The sequence below is a fragment of the Nuphar pumila genome, chromosome 4, assembly GCF_984573655.1.
Source record: "Nuphar pumila chromosome 4, dmNupPumi1.hap1.1, whole genome shotgun sequence".
Classification (NCBI taxonomy): domain Eukaryota; kingdom Viridiplantae; phylum Streptophyta; class Magnoliopsida; order Nymphaeales; family Nymphaeaceae; genus Nuphar; species Nuphar pumila.
In genome coordinates this window covers 5457788-5473578 of record NC_143252.1, presented here as the reverse complement: position 1 = coordinate 5473578, position 15791 = coordinate 5457788, and the positions used below count along the sequence as shown (strand labels likewise).

The 15791-nt window shown below is 37.6% G+C and overlaps 1 protein-coding gene across 2 annotated transcripts; it reads left to right on the top strand.

Annotated features, from left to right (window-relative positions):
* The first annotated feature begins 3048 nt into the window (after positions 1 to 3048).
* Positions 3049 to 12300, top strand: LOC149839154 (protein REDUCED WALL ACETYLATION 1-like). 2 transcript variants are annotated; one of them, XM_090002322.1, is made up of 16 exons: positions 3049 to 3357; positions 4118 to 4209; positions 6904 to 7038; positions 7124 to 7180; positions 7260 to 7332; positions 8807 to 8965; positions 9282 to 9431; positions 9537 to 9792; positions 9872 to 9993; positions 10137 to 10223; positions 10300 to 10388; positions 10463 to 10525; positions 10903 to 10959; positions 11376 to 11472; positions 11557 to 11750; positions 11874 to 12300. In XM_090002322.1, the coding sequence occupies exons 1-15, from the start codon at positions 3325 to 3327 to the stop codon at positions 11719 to 11721; spliced, it is 1635 nt and encodes a 544-aa protein (XP_089858448.1). In that variant the 5' UTR covers positions 3049 to 3324; the 3' UTR covers positions 11722 to 11750; positions 11874 to 12300. The 2 variants fall into 2 exon arrangements, with proteins under 2 accessions (XP_089858448.1, XP_089858447.1); XM_090002321.1 differs by having other exon boundaries at positions 6901 to 7038; positions 11557 to 11715.
* The last annotated feature ends 3491 nt before the right edge of the window (positions 12301 to 15791 follow it).

Below are 15791 nucleotides of genomic sequence, written 5' to 3'. Positions count from 1 at the left end.
TTTTTTGGTCGACAACTTTTCAGTGGATATATGAGCCTTCTTCTCATGATTTTTAAACCAACTAAGGTTAGGGCACTTATGTTGAAGGGCATCATTGAGGAAAAAACAATGCGGGAAACGATGATTCACATTCTATTCAAACAAAATCAGTTTAAAAAAAATATGTAGACGATATTCTTACCGGCAAAAAACTTATCGATGATGTTCTATCAGAGTTCTGAAAGAAGGACGAATGTCGTGTACGGACATCGATAAGAAGAACGATAGAAATTGAGAAAATCAACATCGATAATTGGAATGAAGATTGTGACCACAAACCCACCACATAATAAAACCCTAAGTAACTCAAAAGTTCAAATGTAGAATGTCTTTGTCTAAGGGTTAATGCATATATAACATCACATATGAGACTCATACATGCAAATCTCCGAGACCAATAGATGCTGATCTCCACAACTATGCATTTATTAGCTATTTACCTTCCATGAATGAGTGAGTGAATTTAGAATGATTCAATGACTCCATTAACCTCTTATTAAATGCCAACATCCAAGACTAATAGATGCAGATTTTCTCAAGTGTGTTGAAACAAGCTATAAATCTCATAGGGGAGATGCACACTAAAGATACAATGACCTGTTCATAAAAGTGCTAATCTATTTTGGGTGTTCTACTAATGTTGCAGGTTTGCACAAAACACTTGTGAAGGGTATAATGATCTAAAAAAATCGAGAATCTGTATCTTTGGATAGGCCAAAATTTTTAGCCAATTAGTGGGTATTTTGGTGAACGCATCAATTTTTCTACTAGGATAATTTTTTGAAATAATAACGTGGGTAAGAGAGGGAGTAATGACGTATAGACAAAGAACATGATCTTCGAGGCCCACCAACATATGAATTGAAATCTATTATTAAATGCAATGTTTATTTAATTAATGATCGGATATGACCATGCAGGCCATCAATTAATGCATCCTCACATATTGAAGAAGAGTGATGCTCACCAAACGCAGTACTGCCCCCAGCATTCTTGAATATTGCCATTAATGATGGTTTCTTTTCTTTCTTTTAGCTACGTCAAGGAATGAAAAAATCAGTTCCACTCATTCCCTCTCTATGTCATCTCTATCTTCCTACCCCTCCTTGTGATTTTATTTATGCAAGTTATTTTCATCAAATCAGACTCCACGGATATGATCTACATCATTCATTTAGTGACTATCAAAATTTAAATTGCCGAAATCTGACTTGTATGAAGGATTTTTTGGCTATTCAAAAATCAATTACAGTCAACAAAATACAAAAATTATGTGATTTAAAAATCACATTTTTTCATTGAAAAAATATAATCCCAGGGTCTATTCTTATTAATTGGACTAAGTTGAATCCATTTTATAAGGTCAGATTTGATCAAAATAACTTGAATTATAAGATTTAAGAGAGGAAATAAGATAGGGGATGAGTGGAACCCAACTTGGAAAGGAAAACCTTTCATCGCTAACTGCAGGTTGACACACTGGAGATCTAGTGCACCCAGCTTCAACGTCAACATACGACAAGGGACAACTCTCGTGGGATTTGAACTGTGGCCATCCCATATCAAGTGAAAATGGCATTCATTCCACGTAGGGCTGCATATGGATGGTCGAATATACGATCCGAGTTTGATATGTTTTTCTGGATATAGTTTATTTAAGTAAGATCCAAGTATATATACAGATGGGATTAGGATCCATTCAATCAGATTATTTTTGGATTCGAGTCGGAATCAGATTAGCATTATAAGTCAGATCTAGAATTGATCTGATTCAAAATCCGACCGATTACATTTTTTTACATCTAAATAGCTTGCTTTTGTTTCATTTTTTCTGAATCCAGTATTACAATTTATGACATACATGAATTTTGGATATCAGATTCAACCTTACCTCCTCGGCTCTGATTCGAATCCAGATTCGGATTCAACCTTACCTCCTCAGATCTGATTTTAATCGTGATTCAGATTCAGTCCTACCATTTACATTTCAGATTCAGATTCAGATTCAGATTCAGATATGATAAGATCCAGCCCGAGTCCAACCCGTTTGGGTCCTTAATCCCTTGTCAAGACACTAAAAACGGACTTAGTTGCCCTATTTCATTTGGTCCACCTAACCGTTGAAAGGGGGCTCACTACATCCCTATTTCAAGCAAAAAAAATGTAGTGAGAGAGAGAGAGAGAGAGAGAGAGAGAGAGAGAGCAGCGGCTGTCGGGTACCCGGTTGTATCGGGTCAGGCTCGGGCTGCATTTTACAGTTTGGGCCCGATTAAACCCGGGCCGTTGCATGGCCCGTTTCGGGCTGGGCCTATGTGAAAAATGCACAGCTGACAAGCCCGACCAGTTAACTGGGTTGGGCCTAAAAGGCCTGGCCTGGCCCGAGTCCCAGCCTGATCCAAGCTTGACGGGTTAAATGGGTCAGGCTGAGCTCGGGCCTGTCAGGATCTTATCGGGCCCTTATCAGGCCGGGCCGATCCTATGGCATCCCTAAGTGTAGCTGCCTACACCAAAAAAACTGGCATTCAAAATGGACAAACACGTGCTGTTGAATCGTACCCGATCCAATTGAGCTTTACCGTTGGAGGTTACGGACCTACGGTATATGTACCCAAATCCATTTTATTACCTAGTTTTCTGATTCAGGTTGAGTTATGAGTTTTTTTTGACAAGGAGGTTGAGTTATGGGTTATGTGGACCCATGAAAATGAAATACCAAAATTGAATTCGTATAGTTAAAAAGATTATATTCACTGAAAAAACGTATAAAACATTTGAATCACCACCGACCGACTCTCATATTAACCAAGATGAGTTTGGATTGATCCAAATAACATCTGGGTCGGATATCTGTCCAGCTGTTGTTCCGTAAAGTGTTCACTGTCCAGCTGTTGTTTCTGCTGGTGGTGGTCGTGTCCTGAGATGGCAACTTCGTTATTCATCTCAATAACGTGTCTTAAACTAAAAGTTGCAGTCGCCTTGGTGAAAGTTTTTCTTTAAGCAATCGAGAGAGAGAGAGAGAGTCCTTCCTATTTCTACCGTTTCCCTTCCGCTCTCTTTTTCTCCCCATCCAAACGCGTCGTTTCTCTCTCTCTCTCTCTCTCTCTCTCTCTCTCAACACCGTCGGTGACTCTCTCACTCTCTCTGTGGAGATCGAGGGAGTTGAGCTCTAGTTTCCGTCGGATCTGGTGTCCTCCGGCGTCGGAATTCTGATTTCCGATCGGAATGCCGCTCTATCTCTCGTGATTCCTCTCGTGATTTCCTTCTGGAACCTGTCTGAGGGTAAAGATGGTGACTTCGGGGCCTCTGACTCCCGGGCAGGTAAGGAATTGCGATGATCTTCGTCTTTCTCGTTGATTCTTTTACTAAATTGTGACTACTTCGTTGGGAATTCGCGTCTCTCTTGTTAAATTCTTTCTTCAGTTTCGCTTTTGCAAGTTAGTGATTTTTTTCTAGGTTTTTTTATTTTATTCAGCTGTTTGAGTTTTTTTTATAGAAATATTCGGTTTCATGAAGTGGAGGTTTTCTGGTTTTGGTTCTTGAGGTTAGATTTCGGTGGTGATTTATTTTTTTGTTTTTTTTGATCTGGAGTGCGGAGATTTGTATCAGACGACGTTGATTGTGTCGTAGGCGTTTGGATTTTGGACATTTAGCGTTTCAGTTCATGAGATCACTTGTTTCATCATGGGAGCATGTTGTTCTTTTGATTTCGTGTTGTGTAACTTTGTGAACACCGATGTATACAGCGTTTCAGTGTTTATTCATGGCCATTTTTTCATAGGGTACAGAGACGTATTAATCTGATTTTGTTTCTCCGCATAATTCTTATTGATCGTTGCTCATTTTGGTCCTTAGGTCATTTTTGCTGCATCCATGGAGTCTGATGTTTCTGAAAACTAGAGTTCTGCTGTTTTTTTCTTGCCTTTACCTGCTTACCTGTGGGAAAATTTAATAGTTATTTGAAATCAAGCAGAAACATCCTGAATTTTAGTTTAACATCATTTCTGAGGTCTTTCATATTTAACTGTTTCCTCTTTTCACCATCCATCCCATGTATAATGCACATTCATTCTGTTTGCAGGTGTCATTTTTAATTGGGATCACTCCTGTGTTTTTAGCATGGATCTATGCTGAAATTTTGGAGTACAGAAAGAGTTCTACCCCTTCTAAAGTGTATGTTTTTATTCCTCTTCATTTTAAACAATGAGCAGCTTAAATCCAATTCTTACTATTTGAATTGTGCTCAAAACATACATCTGGACCATGCTGGTTTGATTTCTTTTTTACTTGTCGAGACTATCCATAAGTTTATTACAGGGAATTATGAGCCAACAAATAGCTTGTTATACATATTAAAAATGTTTGCCATATGAAACTTATCTCATTCATCTTTGTTGGATTCATTTTGGAGGAAGTTGTGATGATTCTTGCTAACTGTTAATGATACAAAATTTTTTCTTCAAAATTGATTTATTGCTGAAAATTTAGATGAGGCACTCAGTGGTAATCGGGAACCTTTGATTGGATTGTTTTTCTCAGTTTGATAATTGGTTGTTGGTTTATGCCAAATATTGGCAAGTTTGCTTCAAGGCATAATTGTAGAGGAAGCTGAGATCTAACTGGTTATGATGAATGCCTACCTTAGAGTGTTTAGTTTTTTTATGATTTTAATCAATTATACAGTTCCACTTGCTCTGGAACTTTCTAATTTCAATTATGTGCTCATGCTGCATCTCCTGATCAGGAGTTATGTAGTCTCCTGTAAGGATGCCAGCATGTTGAGTTTCTTGTAAATATCCATTTATCTATTTAGAGGCCTGAATGATGATTACATCCATGTTCTATCTGTTCTCAGTCAACACAGATCCCATGTGTAATTTTCTTTTCTATTTCCTAATTAAGGTAAACTGAAACAATAATGCAGTCTTCCCTAAAGCCATTTATTGCCATTATTGGGGATTGACCTGGTCAGAGACCATGCGAGATCAATTTGATCTGAACCTAGTTAAATTCAATGGTGGATATCCCTGGACCAAGACCCACTCATGTTCAAATATACAACCAACTTTCTTATAACCATAGCTTCCTGGGAATGTTAGTGGGCCAGCCACTCTATTGTAATCTGGTGAATTGTCCATTTAGCATATCTTTGAATTGCTTGAGCACATTATTTGCTGCACTTTTGTTGTATATTAAGCTGTATTAAAAAAATGGAATAACAAAAATTTGCAATTCCTAATTGCTAAGGCAAAAGCAACCTTTTCCTTCTGTCATCAAAGTGGGACGTTGCCTATACTAGCCATTAAGATCTTTGTATCTTCCATTAAGAACATATATGGTGTAAATTCTGAGTTATTAACAGACCTCTTTAGATGTGTATTGCATGTTGACTTGTTGAGTAAACAAGTATTTGAATAAATTGGATATGTTGAAACATAAGCAGGCCAAGATTTATCATATTAATTAAACTAAGTGTTTGGGCATAATAACCTTGTATGGTTTTGCATGACATAGGCCCTATTTGGATGACAAGGGCAAAACCTGGTTTGCCAAAAAGCCAAATTTTCATGCTGTTTGGGTGACAAAAAACATGGTTTGGGGTTTTTGGTCACCAAAATCTAAAAAAAAACAAAAAAACAAAAAAACCAAGGCCAGCCACCAGCCGGAAAATGGCCGCCTAAAAAAGTCAAAAAAGGAAAATATGAAGATCCATGGGCCGGAAAATGGCTGGGCTGGTGTCACCCTTTCAGGGCGACATCGATCCTGCAATCTCCTGGCCATGAAAGAAAGAAAAATGTCAAGAAAAGGAGTGTTTTCTGGTCATTTTTCGGCCTGTCATCGGTGGGAAAATGGCCGGCTGGTACTGCCCTCGCCGGACAATACCAGTTCGGCCATTTTCCAACCAGTGGCCTGCCAGAAATAACTGTACATAGGAGAGTGGTGGGTGAGGCAACCCATGGTAGAGTGAAAAAGAAAGGGAAAACCGTAAAAGAGGGGTGGAAACAGCCCCCCTGATAAACCAGGTTAAAAAAATCTGGCGAGGGGTCCGGGGGGGGGGGGGGGGGGTTGGGTGCTGTTTTGCAATGCCCAAAACCTGGTTTGGTGGCATCCAAACCAGCTTTTATGGCTAAAACCTAGTTTGAGAACCTGGTTTTGGGTGTCATCCAATACAGTATCATAGTTTTTCTAAAAGCACATTACTTTCTATAGCAAATAAGACATAATTTTTATTTTATTTCCAGCACTAATTGTCTATTTTGACATAGCATAGAGATTGTCAAGCCAAAAAGAAAAATAATGTAGTAAATGTGAAATATCTTTATTTATAAAAAGGAGTTAAATAATATGATGGTTACTAGCATATGGGCTTGTACTACTTAAATAAGATTAACAGTTTCTTTCATCCCACAATTGGTATACTTTCAAGGTGATGTATTTGTAATTGGCTTTTGTACCTTTAGTTGTTATAGCTACATGGTACAGTGGTAAGCACTCAAAAACCATGTAATTCATTATCTGTTTGGTGTGCCATTTGGGTCAGAAGCTAAAAGAAAACTGCAATTTTACTCAATATGAAGCGGCTTCAATTGCAGAAAACAAGATATGGAGGAAATCAAAGCAAAATGTTGTGTTATGATAATCTGAATATGATAGTTCTGCACCAGAATGATGGCCTACCTCTGAAAATGGTTGCAGCCATGTGATTTACCATGCAAAAGCTTGCATATAAACTTGCACATAAATTTTGTATATCTATGTATGCCTATATGTATGTACATAAGCTTTTCTCAGTCATTTTGGACTTTTCCCACTTTTTCTCCCCTCTGTTTTTTTCCCATCTAATTTTACTTCTTTTTCTATCAGCAGACGTTCAGATGTCAATTTGGTTGAATTGGGAAATGAAACAATTAAGGAAGATGATAGAGCTGCACTACTGGAGGGAGGTATCCTACCTGCTTCCTCAAAAGTACATGGTTCATCTATAAAATCAAACTTGATCAGGTGTGCAAGATAAATGACTTGTTGTTATAAACACATTCATGAAGATTTTACCTAATTCTTGTATTGTCCTGTTGGAGTTACTCAGGTTCTTCTTGATGGATGAGACATTTTTGATTGAGAACCGGATGACATTGAGAGCCATGTAAGTTTTGTCACCATTAGCAGTCAATACAATGCCGTTTTCATGGCCAAGTTTCTTGTAATATTTGTCAATCGTGCAGATCAGAGTTTGGGGCTATCTTGTTCTACTTTTATTTGTGTGATCGAACAAATCTATTTGGGGAGTCAAAGAAGGTAGGCTTGTCTCTTTTTCGAATATGCCAGGTCTTCATCAACGTACATGCGGATTTCTCTGTTTTTCATTTCATATATCAGATCATATGCTTAAATATAGGCTTCATCAGCTAATGAAATTTCAATTGCTTGGGAAAATGATTTCAGTTTTTTGTGTCTATGCTCTTCCAGTACTTGTTCTATGCTCTTCCAGTACTTGTTAGGGGATGCCATTTGGAAGAAGAAATTACCAAAATGTTCAGTTGTGTAGTACTACTATGTACTTATGGAATGTATAGACAGGCACTTGGGAGCCTAGATAGCTCGAAAAAGCATTGTATTCCTCAATATTAAGGGCAACCTGCCTGTTAAGATAAAATGCATAGGAGAAACTTATAAGTATGTGGCCTCTTTCCTCGTGTTGATTTCTTATGAGTTGTTTATTGATTTGAGGAAATGGAATTTAAGGCCACAAATAATCTTTTGGGGATTTAGAGAAAATAAATCAGGATTCTTACTAACGGAGATCTTTTAGCAGTAGATCACCTAGATGGTTTCTTAATGTTAGATGGCATGTCAAAGCAACAATAAAAAAATTATAAAAGAATATTGAATCCTGATAGCCAAAACGAGGAAAAAGAAGTTTCTATAAAATGCCCAAATTGTGTTACTGTTGCCAAGCTTGACACACCAGTTTCGACAAATGAAACTATCCCTTTAGCAACATTATGGAAAACTAGCCAGTTTGAGCTGTTTTTACATGATTAAGATACTGAGAACGAGTATTCTTAGTGGTCCAAGACTGATCATATGCATGGGTAGATTGTGGAATATCATAATAGTGAAAGTAGCTTATGTTATCCACAGAAGCATTACATGATCACTTCATATATTTTTATTTCATTAAGATTTTTCTTTATTTTTCAGGTTTTTCTCATTATGATGTCCGACATTGCAGATTTTGGTGTTTATAATGTATAATGACCACACCAATGGAACTTGTTCTGTAACTGTTCTACATAAGTTAGTTGACATAACAAACTATACATTCATTCAATCGTTTAAAGTCACAAAGGGACCAGGGAAAAAAAGAAAAAAAGGGTGTCTTCCTTGAGGCCGTTTGAATTTGGAAATTTGTTTAAAAATTTGGCGTGGCATTGTGAAATTTCCCTTTTCCATTATTCAGCAGCGTCAATGTTGTCTTTAAGCAGTTTACTGATATGATTTTTTTTTCAATGCTTTGACAAAGTTTTTGTCAGAATCTCTCTCTCTCTCTCTTTATATATATAATGTAATTGCTTAGGTTTACTTGAACATATATGTGATATAGCATGCTGAGTGCCATCAGTCGATTTTCACAGGACCACCCAATGAATTGATCAATGTTAATGTGTTAAATGTGCTTCTGTAGATTGATCATGATATTTGTGATAATTTGATGTAGCTGCATCTGCTCATATACTAATTCTATAATTTGTTTTTTTGAACAATGCAGAGTTACAGCCGAGATCTTTTTTTGTTTCTATACTTTCTTCTCATAATAGTTGCATCGATGACTTCTTTCAAAGTCCACCAGGACAAGTCTGCATTCTCAGGCAAATCGATACTTTACTTGAACAGGCATCAAACAGAAGAGTGGAAAGGGTGGATGCAGGTTATGCATTAGTGACTCTATGTCTTTCTTGTTGAGTCCTAAATAGTGTACATTCCATTTGACACAAAGACAAATGAACACACAAACTGCAAGATAATGTTTTATATTTTGTGGCCTATAAAAATCTTTGGGAACTCTCAACATATGAATGAACTTATTGTTTTTCCTTATGGCTACTGTAATGCATGTATACAGCTGCACTTTTTATAGGGTTGTAGGGAGCCACAAAACATTGTGCATGAGCACTGATAAAAACATGCTCTATGCAAACACATGGTGGTCATTATCTTTTCTACTGATTAATTTCTTTTTTCAGGTGCTATTTTTAATGTATCACTATTTTGCTGCATTGGAAATCTATAATGCAATTCGTATGTTCATCGCTGCCTATGTCTGGATGACTGGTTTTGGAAATTTTTCCTATTATTATGTCCGAAAGGATTTCAGTGTAGCACGTTTTGCTCAGGTATCAATGTTTGCATTTACATGTACATTTAGGTTTCGTTATAATATAATGCATGTACTTTGAGACGAGTTAGATGACAGTGGTCTTATCTTTTCTATTCTGCAGATGATGTGGCGCCTTAATTTCTTTGTGACATTCTGTTGCATCTTCCTAAATAACAACTATATGCTATACTACATCTGCCCCATGCACACCTTGTTCACTCTTATGGTATATGGTGTGCTTGGAATCCTAAACAAGTACAATGAGATTGGTTCAGTTATTGCTGCGAAAATTATGCTGTGTTTTTTGGTGGTCATCATGATTTGGGAAGTTCCTGGCGTCTTCGACATATTATGGGGCCCTTTAACATTCCTTTTGGGTAACCTGTCATTATTTTGTCCTACTTGATTTACATCTTCAGTAATGGAATTCTTGCTGACATCATGCAAAATTTGCAGGGTACAATGACCCAGACCCATCGAAAAAACAGTACCCTAAGTTGCATGAGTGGCATTTTCGATCAGGTCTTGATCGCTATATTTGGATTGTTGGAATGATTTATGCATATTATCATCCAACAGTAGGTTCCTAGGCCTCATCTTTTTTTATCCACTCGTATTTCCTTTCTATCTTCTTTTGACATGTGATATTCATTGGAATCTGTTATTCTTTCTGGTTTATTTCTAACCCTATAGTTGATCATGGTGTGCTGATTAATTGTAGGTTGAAAGATGGATGGAGAAACTAGAGGAAACTGAACCAAAGCGTAGAGTAACAATCAAGGCAACAATTGTGACAGTTTCTTTAACGGTCAGTTAACATTCTTCATTGAAGTATAGTCCATTTCACTTTTGGTTTCTGATGCATATCTTCTATGTAACTATAGGTAGGATATTTGTGGTACCAACACATATACAAGCTGGATAAGATCACATATAACAAATACCATCCATACACGTCATGGATCCCAATAACGTATGTATGTGCACCATATAAATAAAACAGTATTTACTATTGTTTCTCCTAACTGATGTTAATTTTTTGGATAGTGTCTACATTTGCCTACGAAATGTCACTCATCAGTTCCGCAGCTTCTCATTAACACTTTTTGCGTAAGTACTGGCCATTGTTATTTGAGATCTGCTTTATTTATAGGGATGAAAACAAATAGATTTGGTTCAGATGCAAGCATCACTGAATCCAGTATAATTAGATCTTGCCTAATTAGTGAGCTGGATTGGGATCCAGATGAAAAAAGCTCTTAATTAATCTGGAACTGGTTATCTATTTAAGCTAATCAAATATGCCTTCGACGTATGCAGATTCAGATGTAAACCTCTGATATGAATCTGAATCTGGTTATTGATCGGATGTGACTTCCTTTACTGAATCCATTCCGATCCAGTCTGATATCCTACAAACCTGAACTGTCAACATCCCTTTTCATTAAATCTTTAAGTAGTTTGTGAATGTTTATGTGTTTTTTCAGATGGCTTGGGAAGATTACATTAGAAACCTACATCTCACAGATCCATATCTGGCTAAGGTGGGCATGATGTGTTCAGCAACTTTTCCTGGATCAATTTGCGTAGAGTATTTTAAGTATTTTCGGTTGCATGAGTGTGTTAATTTTCAGTAATTATCAATCTGATTGTATGCATTGGATTTTTGTGAAAGTTGCTTTTAACTTTTCATACTTCATTTTGAAATCTTAGGTCACATGGACACTTCACTTAGCATGCATATTCTGCGTTGACATGATACAACACTGGAAACAACATAGACAAACCACGACACTTTAGGGACAAAAGCAAACCTATGTCAAACATGAGTTTTACAAAAGTGGGTCGTACCAATCGTGTCCATGTTGTGTCCCATGCTCATGTCTGTGTCCATGTTACATAGTTCAAATTGAGTGTTTCTGTTCTTATATAATAGTTAACTGAGTGCATTGGCTTGCAGATCTGGCATGCCTGATGGGCAACCTCGATGGCTCCTGTCATTTATTCCTACTTACCCTTTGCTTAACTTTATGCTCACAACAGCCATTTATATCGTGGTATGGAAGAACAGACCCAATCTTATGCTTTTCGTTGCAAGCTTTCATTTCCATTTACTCATAAGACTCCATGATTCAACACAGATATCATACCGATTATTTGAACTAACAAACACATTGAAGAGCATATTTGTGCCAACTAAAGACAATAAGAAGCTGATGTACAACATTATGACTGCTGCTGTGATCTCGCTTACCCTATACTGCCTGGCCTCTGTATTTATTCAAATACCCACTTTCCTGGTATGATAGTGTGGAGAAATTCTGAAATTTGCACTGTAAAATATCTGCAGTTGGAATCCACTAAAATTCTTTTCTAGTTTTTCCATATTATCTTTTAGGGAAAGGCTCTTGCTCGACTCCCTCTTACCAAAGGCTTGTGTTTATGGAAAAATTTGCAGGCATGAGTGTGTAAGCATGAATATGGTGGTGAAGCTTCTGCTGTAGCATTTTTGCATCTGGAATGGCATGTATGCATGCTTACAGTGCCAACATGCCGAATGGTAGTGATCATGATGAGATTCGGTTGTAATGGTAAAGATCAAATGTGGTTGATGCTGTTATACAACCAACAGAAGTATATTCTTTGTATAGGTGAGCATGACTAGTGCTGAATTCAGCCTTCTGTAGAAGCGTTCATGTAGCAGGTTTCCATGGGAGCCCGTCATAATCACTTGAGTTTATTTTAGTGCATTTCAGCACTGAGAAAAAAGAAGTTGCTGTTTGATAAAACAGTTCCACTAGTGAGTCTAGGCGTTAAATATTTGGAAATAGTGTGTTGCTTTGAGATGTTTTATTTTCATAAAGAAGTGAAGATCCCATCGCAAATCACGCTACTTAATGAAGTGAATGACTAGGATGGCATGTCTGGTTCATCAAAGATACGTGGAGATGCTTTATTTTTTGAATTAGTGTAATGGGGTTAATAGTTGCTACAAATACCCACTTGGTGAAGCCCATTCTTTTCATTTTTTTGGTTCTTTTAGCCAATCTAACCTCATAAATGTGATCTACATGCTCCATTAGTAGGAGTTGACTTTTGGACCACGGGAATCCAACCTGTGTAGAGGATTTTTCAGCCACGCAAAAATTGACAGTTGTAAATGCACCAAAATGTCTCGATTTATAGAAAACATGTCTATTAAATTGAAAAAAACATGATCGAAGGGTTGGTTCTCACTAAATGAACCATGCTGAACGCATTTATGAAGTTAGAATTAGATTGAGTCAAAATGACTTGCATTGTGATTTCCCAACTAGATTATTGGTAGGGATGGCAGTGGACCGGGGGAAAGCGGGGCCCCGCCTTGCCCCGTTTGGACCGGGGATGAAGGGTATGAAACGGGGATGGAGGCGGGGACGAAGGTTAAAATCCATCCCCGTCCAGGGGTGGAGGCGGGGATGGACGTGCACTTTTCCCCGCCCCGTCCCTGCCTCAACCCCGCCCCGACCACTTTTCCCCGCAATATCCCCGCCCCGCCTCATCCCCGTTTGAACCGGGGATGGATGGAGGACATGAAACGGGGATGAAGGCGGGGATGGAGGATAAAATCCATTCCCCGCCGGGGATGGAGGCTGGGGTGGAGGATAAAATCTTGAGGCGGGGCGGGGTGGAGACCTTGTCCCCCGCCCTGCCCCACTGCCATCCCTAATTGTAGGTACAACAGATCTTAGCAAGGTTTCTACCGCATTAGTAGGAACCCAGTTTTACTTTATTTTAAAGAAAAAAATAACAGTAGAAACCCATTGTTCTTTTAATATTACCAAAGTCAAATGGCTGTTGGATCTTGTAAATAGTTCTCTGATTTTTGTTGTATGAGATCACTTTGTACAACTGATGTATTGTTTGTAGTGAGACCACTTTAGTCCTTGATACTGGAAGGTAATATTTGAGCTTTTAACTTTCTTGTTCGACCGATTTAACCTTGTATACCCTCAATTTACTTTTTAGAAATGTAGGAATCGCCTGTACTGTGGGGGCTGCTGTCTTCAAAATCCCACCTTTTCACTCAAAATCAAAATAAAGTCTAGGTCGGGCAATTGTCCAGTCATATGGTTGGCTGAAAAAAGCTCCAAAATGGAGCTGTCAACCAATTGGGCAACCTTCGTTCTAACCCATTTTCAAGCCAGTAGATGGCAACAGATTAGGTAACAGTTTGTGCATGAAAAATGATCAAGATAGAAATTACACCTGTCCTGTTCAGTGGCAACCCGCCGGCTGTTTGTCAGGTCTTGTGTTGGCATTTTCTATACCCTTGTAAAACATCGTTTTCTTGGTGGCGCACACAAACCTGTGGAGAGAGAGAGAGAGAGAAAGAGAGAGAGAGAGAGACTGATGATAGTGTGAGATGGGATTATGTTGCAATGACGTTGATGATAAAGATGATGATTGTGATTTGTGTTTGAGAGAGAGGTTCTGATGGTAGTGGTAAGTGGAAACGGCGTTGATGATATTATATGCGATAGAATGATGATGTGCTAATGACAACTATGATGATAATAAGCTATTATGCACAGTATTAAGGAAAAACCTATGAATCATGCTAATTAGCACCTAAATAATAATTATGAAAACAAAGCTTTTTACCTCAATAATAATCTGGGCTTTTAAGGATGCAAAAAGCAAGGTTTTCTCAAAAGGGCTTTGCCTTCTTTGCTAGGGATGACCGTGGTTTCAAACCAAGGTTGCCCGACTAGGAAGCAAAAGCAAAAAAATGATACGAGAAGTGAAAACGAAAAGCGATAAATTTTAAAATGTATAAAAAGCAGGACGCCAGGAATAAAAAAAAATATAAGAATTGAATGGGAATCAAAATGGAATGCAAATAAAAACTAAAATAAAAGTAACCATTCTTAAATTTTATGATTTTTTAGTGTAAGAATTAAATTTTTAACAAAATTTAACAATGAATGATTGTTAATTTAAAGAAAGTGCATGAAAGTGAGTGAGAAGCGTGAGAGAAAACACAAAAAAAAAATGAAAAGTAGTGTGAGAAAATATATAAGAAGAATAGATAAAGCGTATCAAAATCATAAGAGAAGTGTGAGAGAATCTGAATCGCTATCAAGTTTCAAAAGTGAAGAGTATCATGCTTTGAAAACGAGTTTCCTCGAAGCGGGCTTTCCACCTATCTAAGAAGCTCTGCACTTTTTCAAACTTTTGAGTGCGTACACTCAAATAATTTACAAAGTAAAATTAACAATTCTACTTCTGAGGTTTCAAACAATATTTAGTGGTTACAAGGACACTCTTATTACTACCATACTATTGTTACCACTAAAGACCTTGGATAGAGGAATCCAATGTGCTAGCTCCTCAGCCATGTGATGCATATTTAGTGGTTGTGCCTCTGTACACCCATAAAGAACCATTTCTTGCTACCATCATAATATCACTAATTTTGGAACACATACAGCATAGATACTAAGGAAGCTTCAAGCATCTTCAACAATTGTAGTAGCAGAAGCATGCGAATCCTAAGCCATCTTGATGACATGCTCCATGGGCAGCCTGTTCCCAAGTGATTCACTGGTTATTGCACCCTCATACTTTGGCTTCAGCACCTGGAATACCTGCACCGAAGGAAACTCAGAGGGCGTTTGATAGCGCCCAAAACCTTTTGGTTTTTGTGTGGGAAACATACAACAGGGAAGAAAAATCTTCCGGCCGGCTTTTTTTACATTGGCAGGAGTTTTTTTTTTATAAAAATTAAGATGACTTTATCCCCACAGTGGAAGTGTTGAAGCTAATGTCACAAATCTCATTCTCGGCAAAATCTCCTCATACATATAAAAGTTTTGATCTTCTATAAGAATCTCAAAAGGGTATTATCATATAAAAATTCAGAAACATATAAATAAAAACATTTGATACAGTACAAAAAATGTTTTATTGTGTTAGTAGTGAAATAGAAACATGATACATTCAAAATAGGTTATTTATATTTTGAAACGAATCACATTTTTTTTAATATTAGATCAACCTTTGAAAATATCTCGGTACAATCCCAATAATTTTCATTGGCAACATTTGTGACATAGATTGAAACACTGGACAACGCGCCTTGACGAAGCTGGTGTGGACCCATCGAGGCACTATCATGGTACTTGAGATGAAGATATTGAAAGACATACCTGTTGTGAGATCTTTGTGTCATTTAGAGTAGTATTTGATTGCCTCTGTTCATAGGGATGCAAATGGGTCGGATCCAGGAAGGAGGTTTTGCAATTTTTGACTGCCGGATCTGATTCTCCATGTATTTAGCTGTTCCAGATCTAGATCTGACCCATTTGCATCACCATTAGGGGTGTCAATGGGT

Bases quoted from the DNA above. Each gene is read 5' to 3' on its own strand.
- LOC149839154 (XM_090002321.1), top strand. From the start codon at position 3,325: ATGGTGACTTCGGGGCCTCTGACTCCCGGGCAG. The intron at 7,181-7,259 runs GTAAGTTTTGTC...TCAATCGTGCAG, and splicing joins CGGATGACATTGAGAGCCAT to ATCAGAGTTTGGGGCTATCT. The intron at 9,994-10,136 runs GTAGGTTCCTAG...GATTAATTGTAG, and splicing joins ATGCATATTATCATCCAACA to GTTGAAAGATGGATGGAGAA.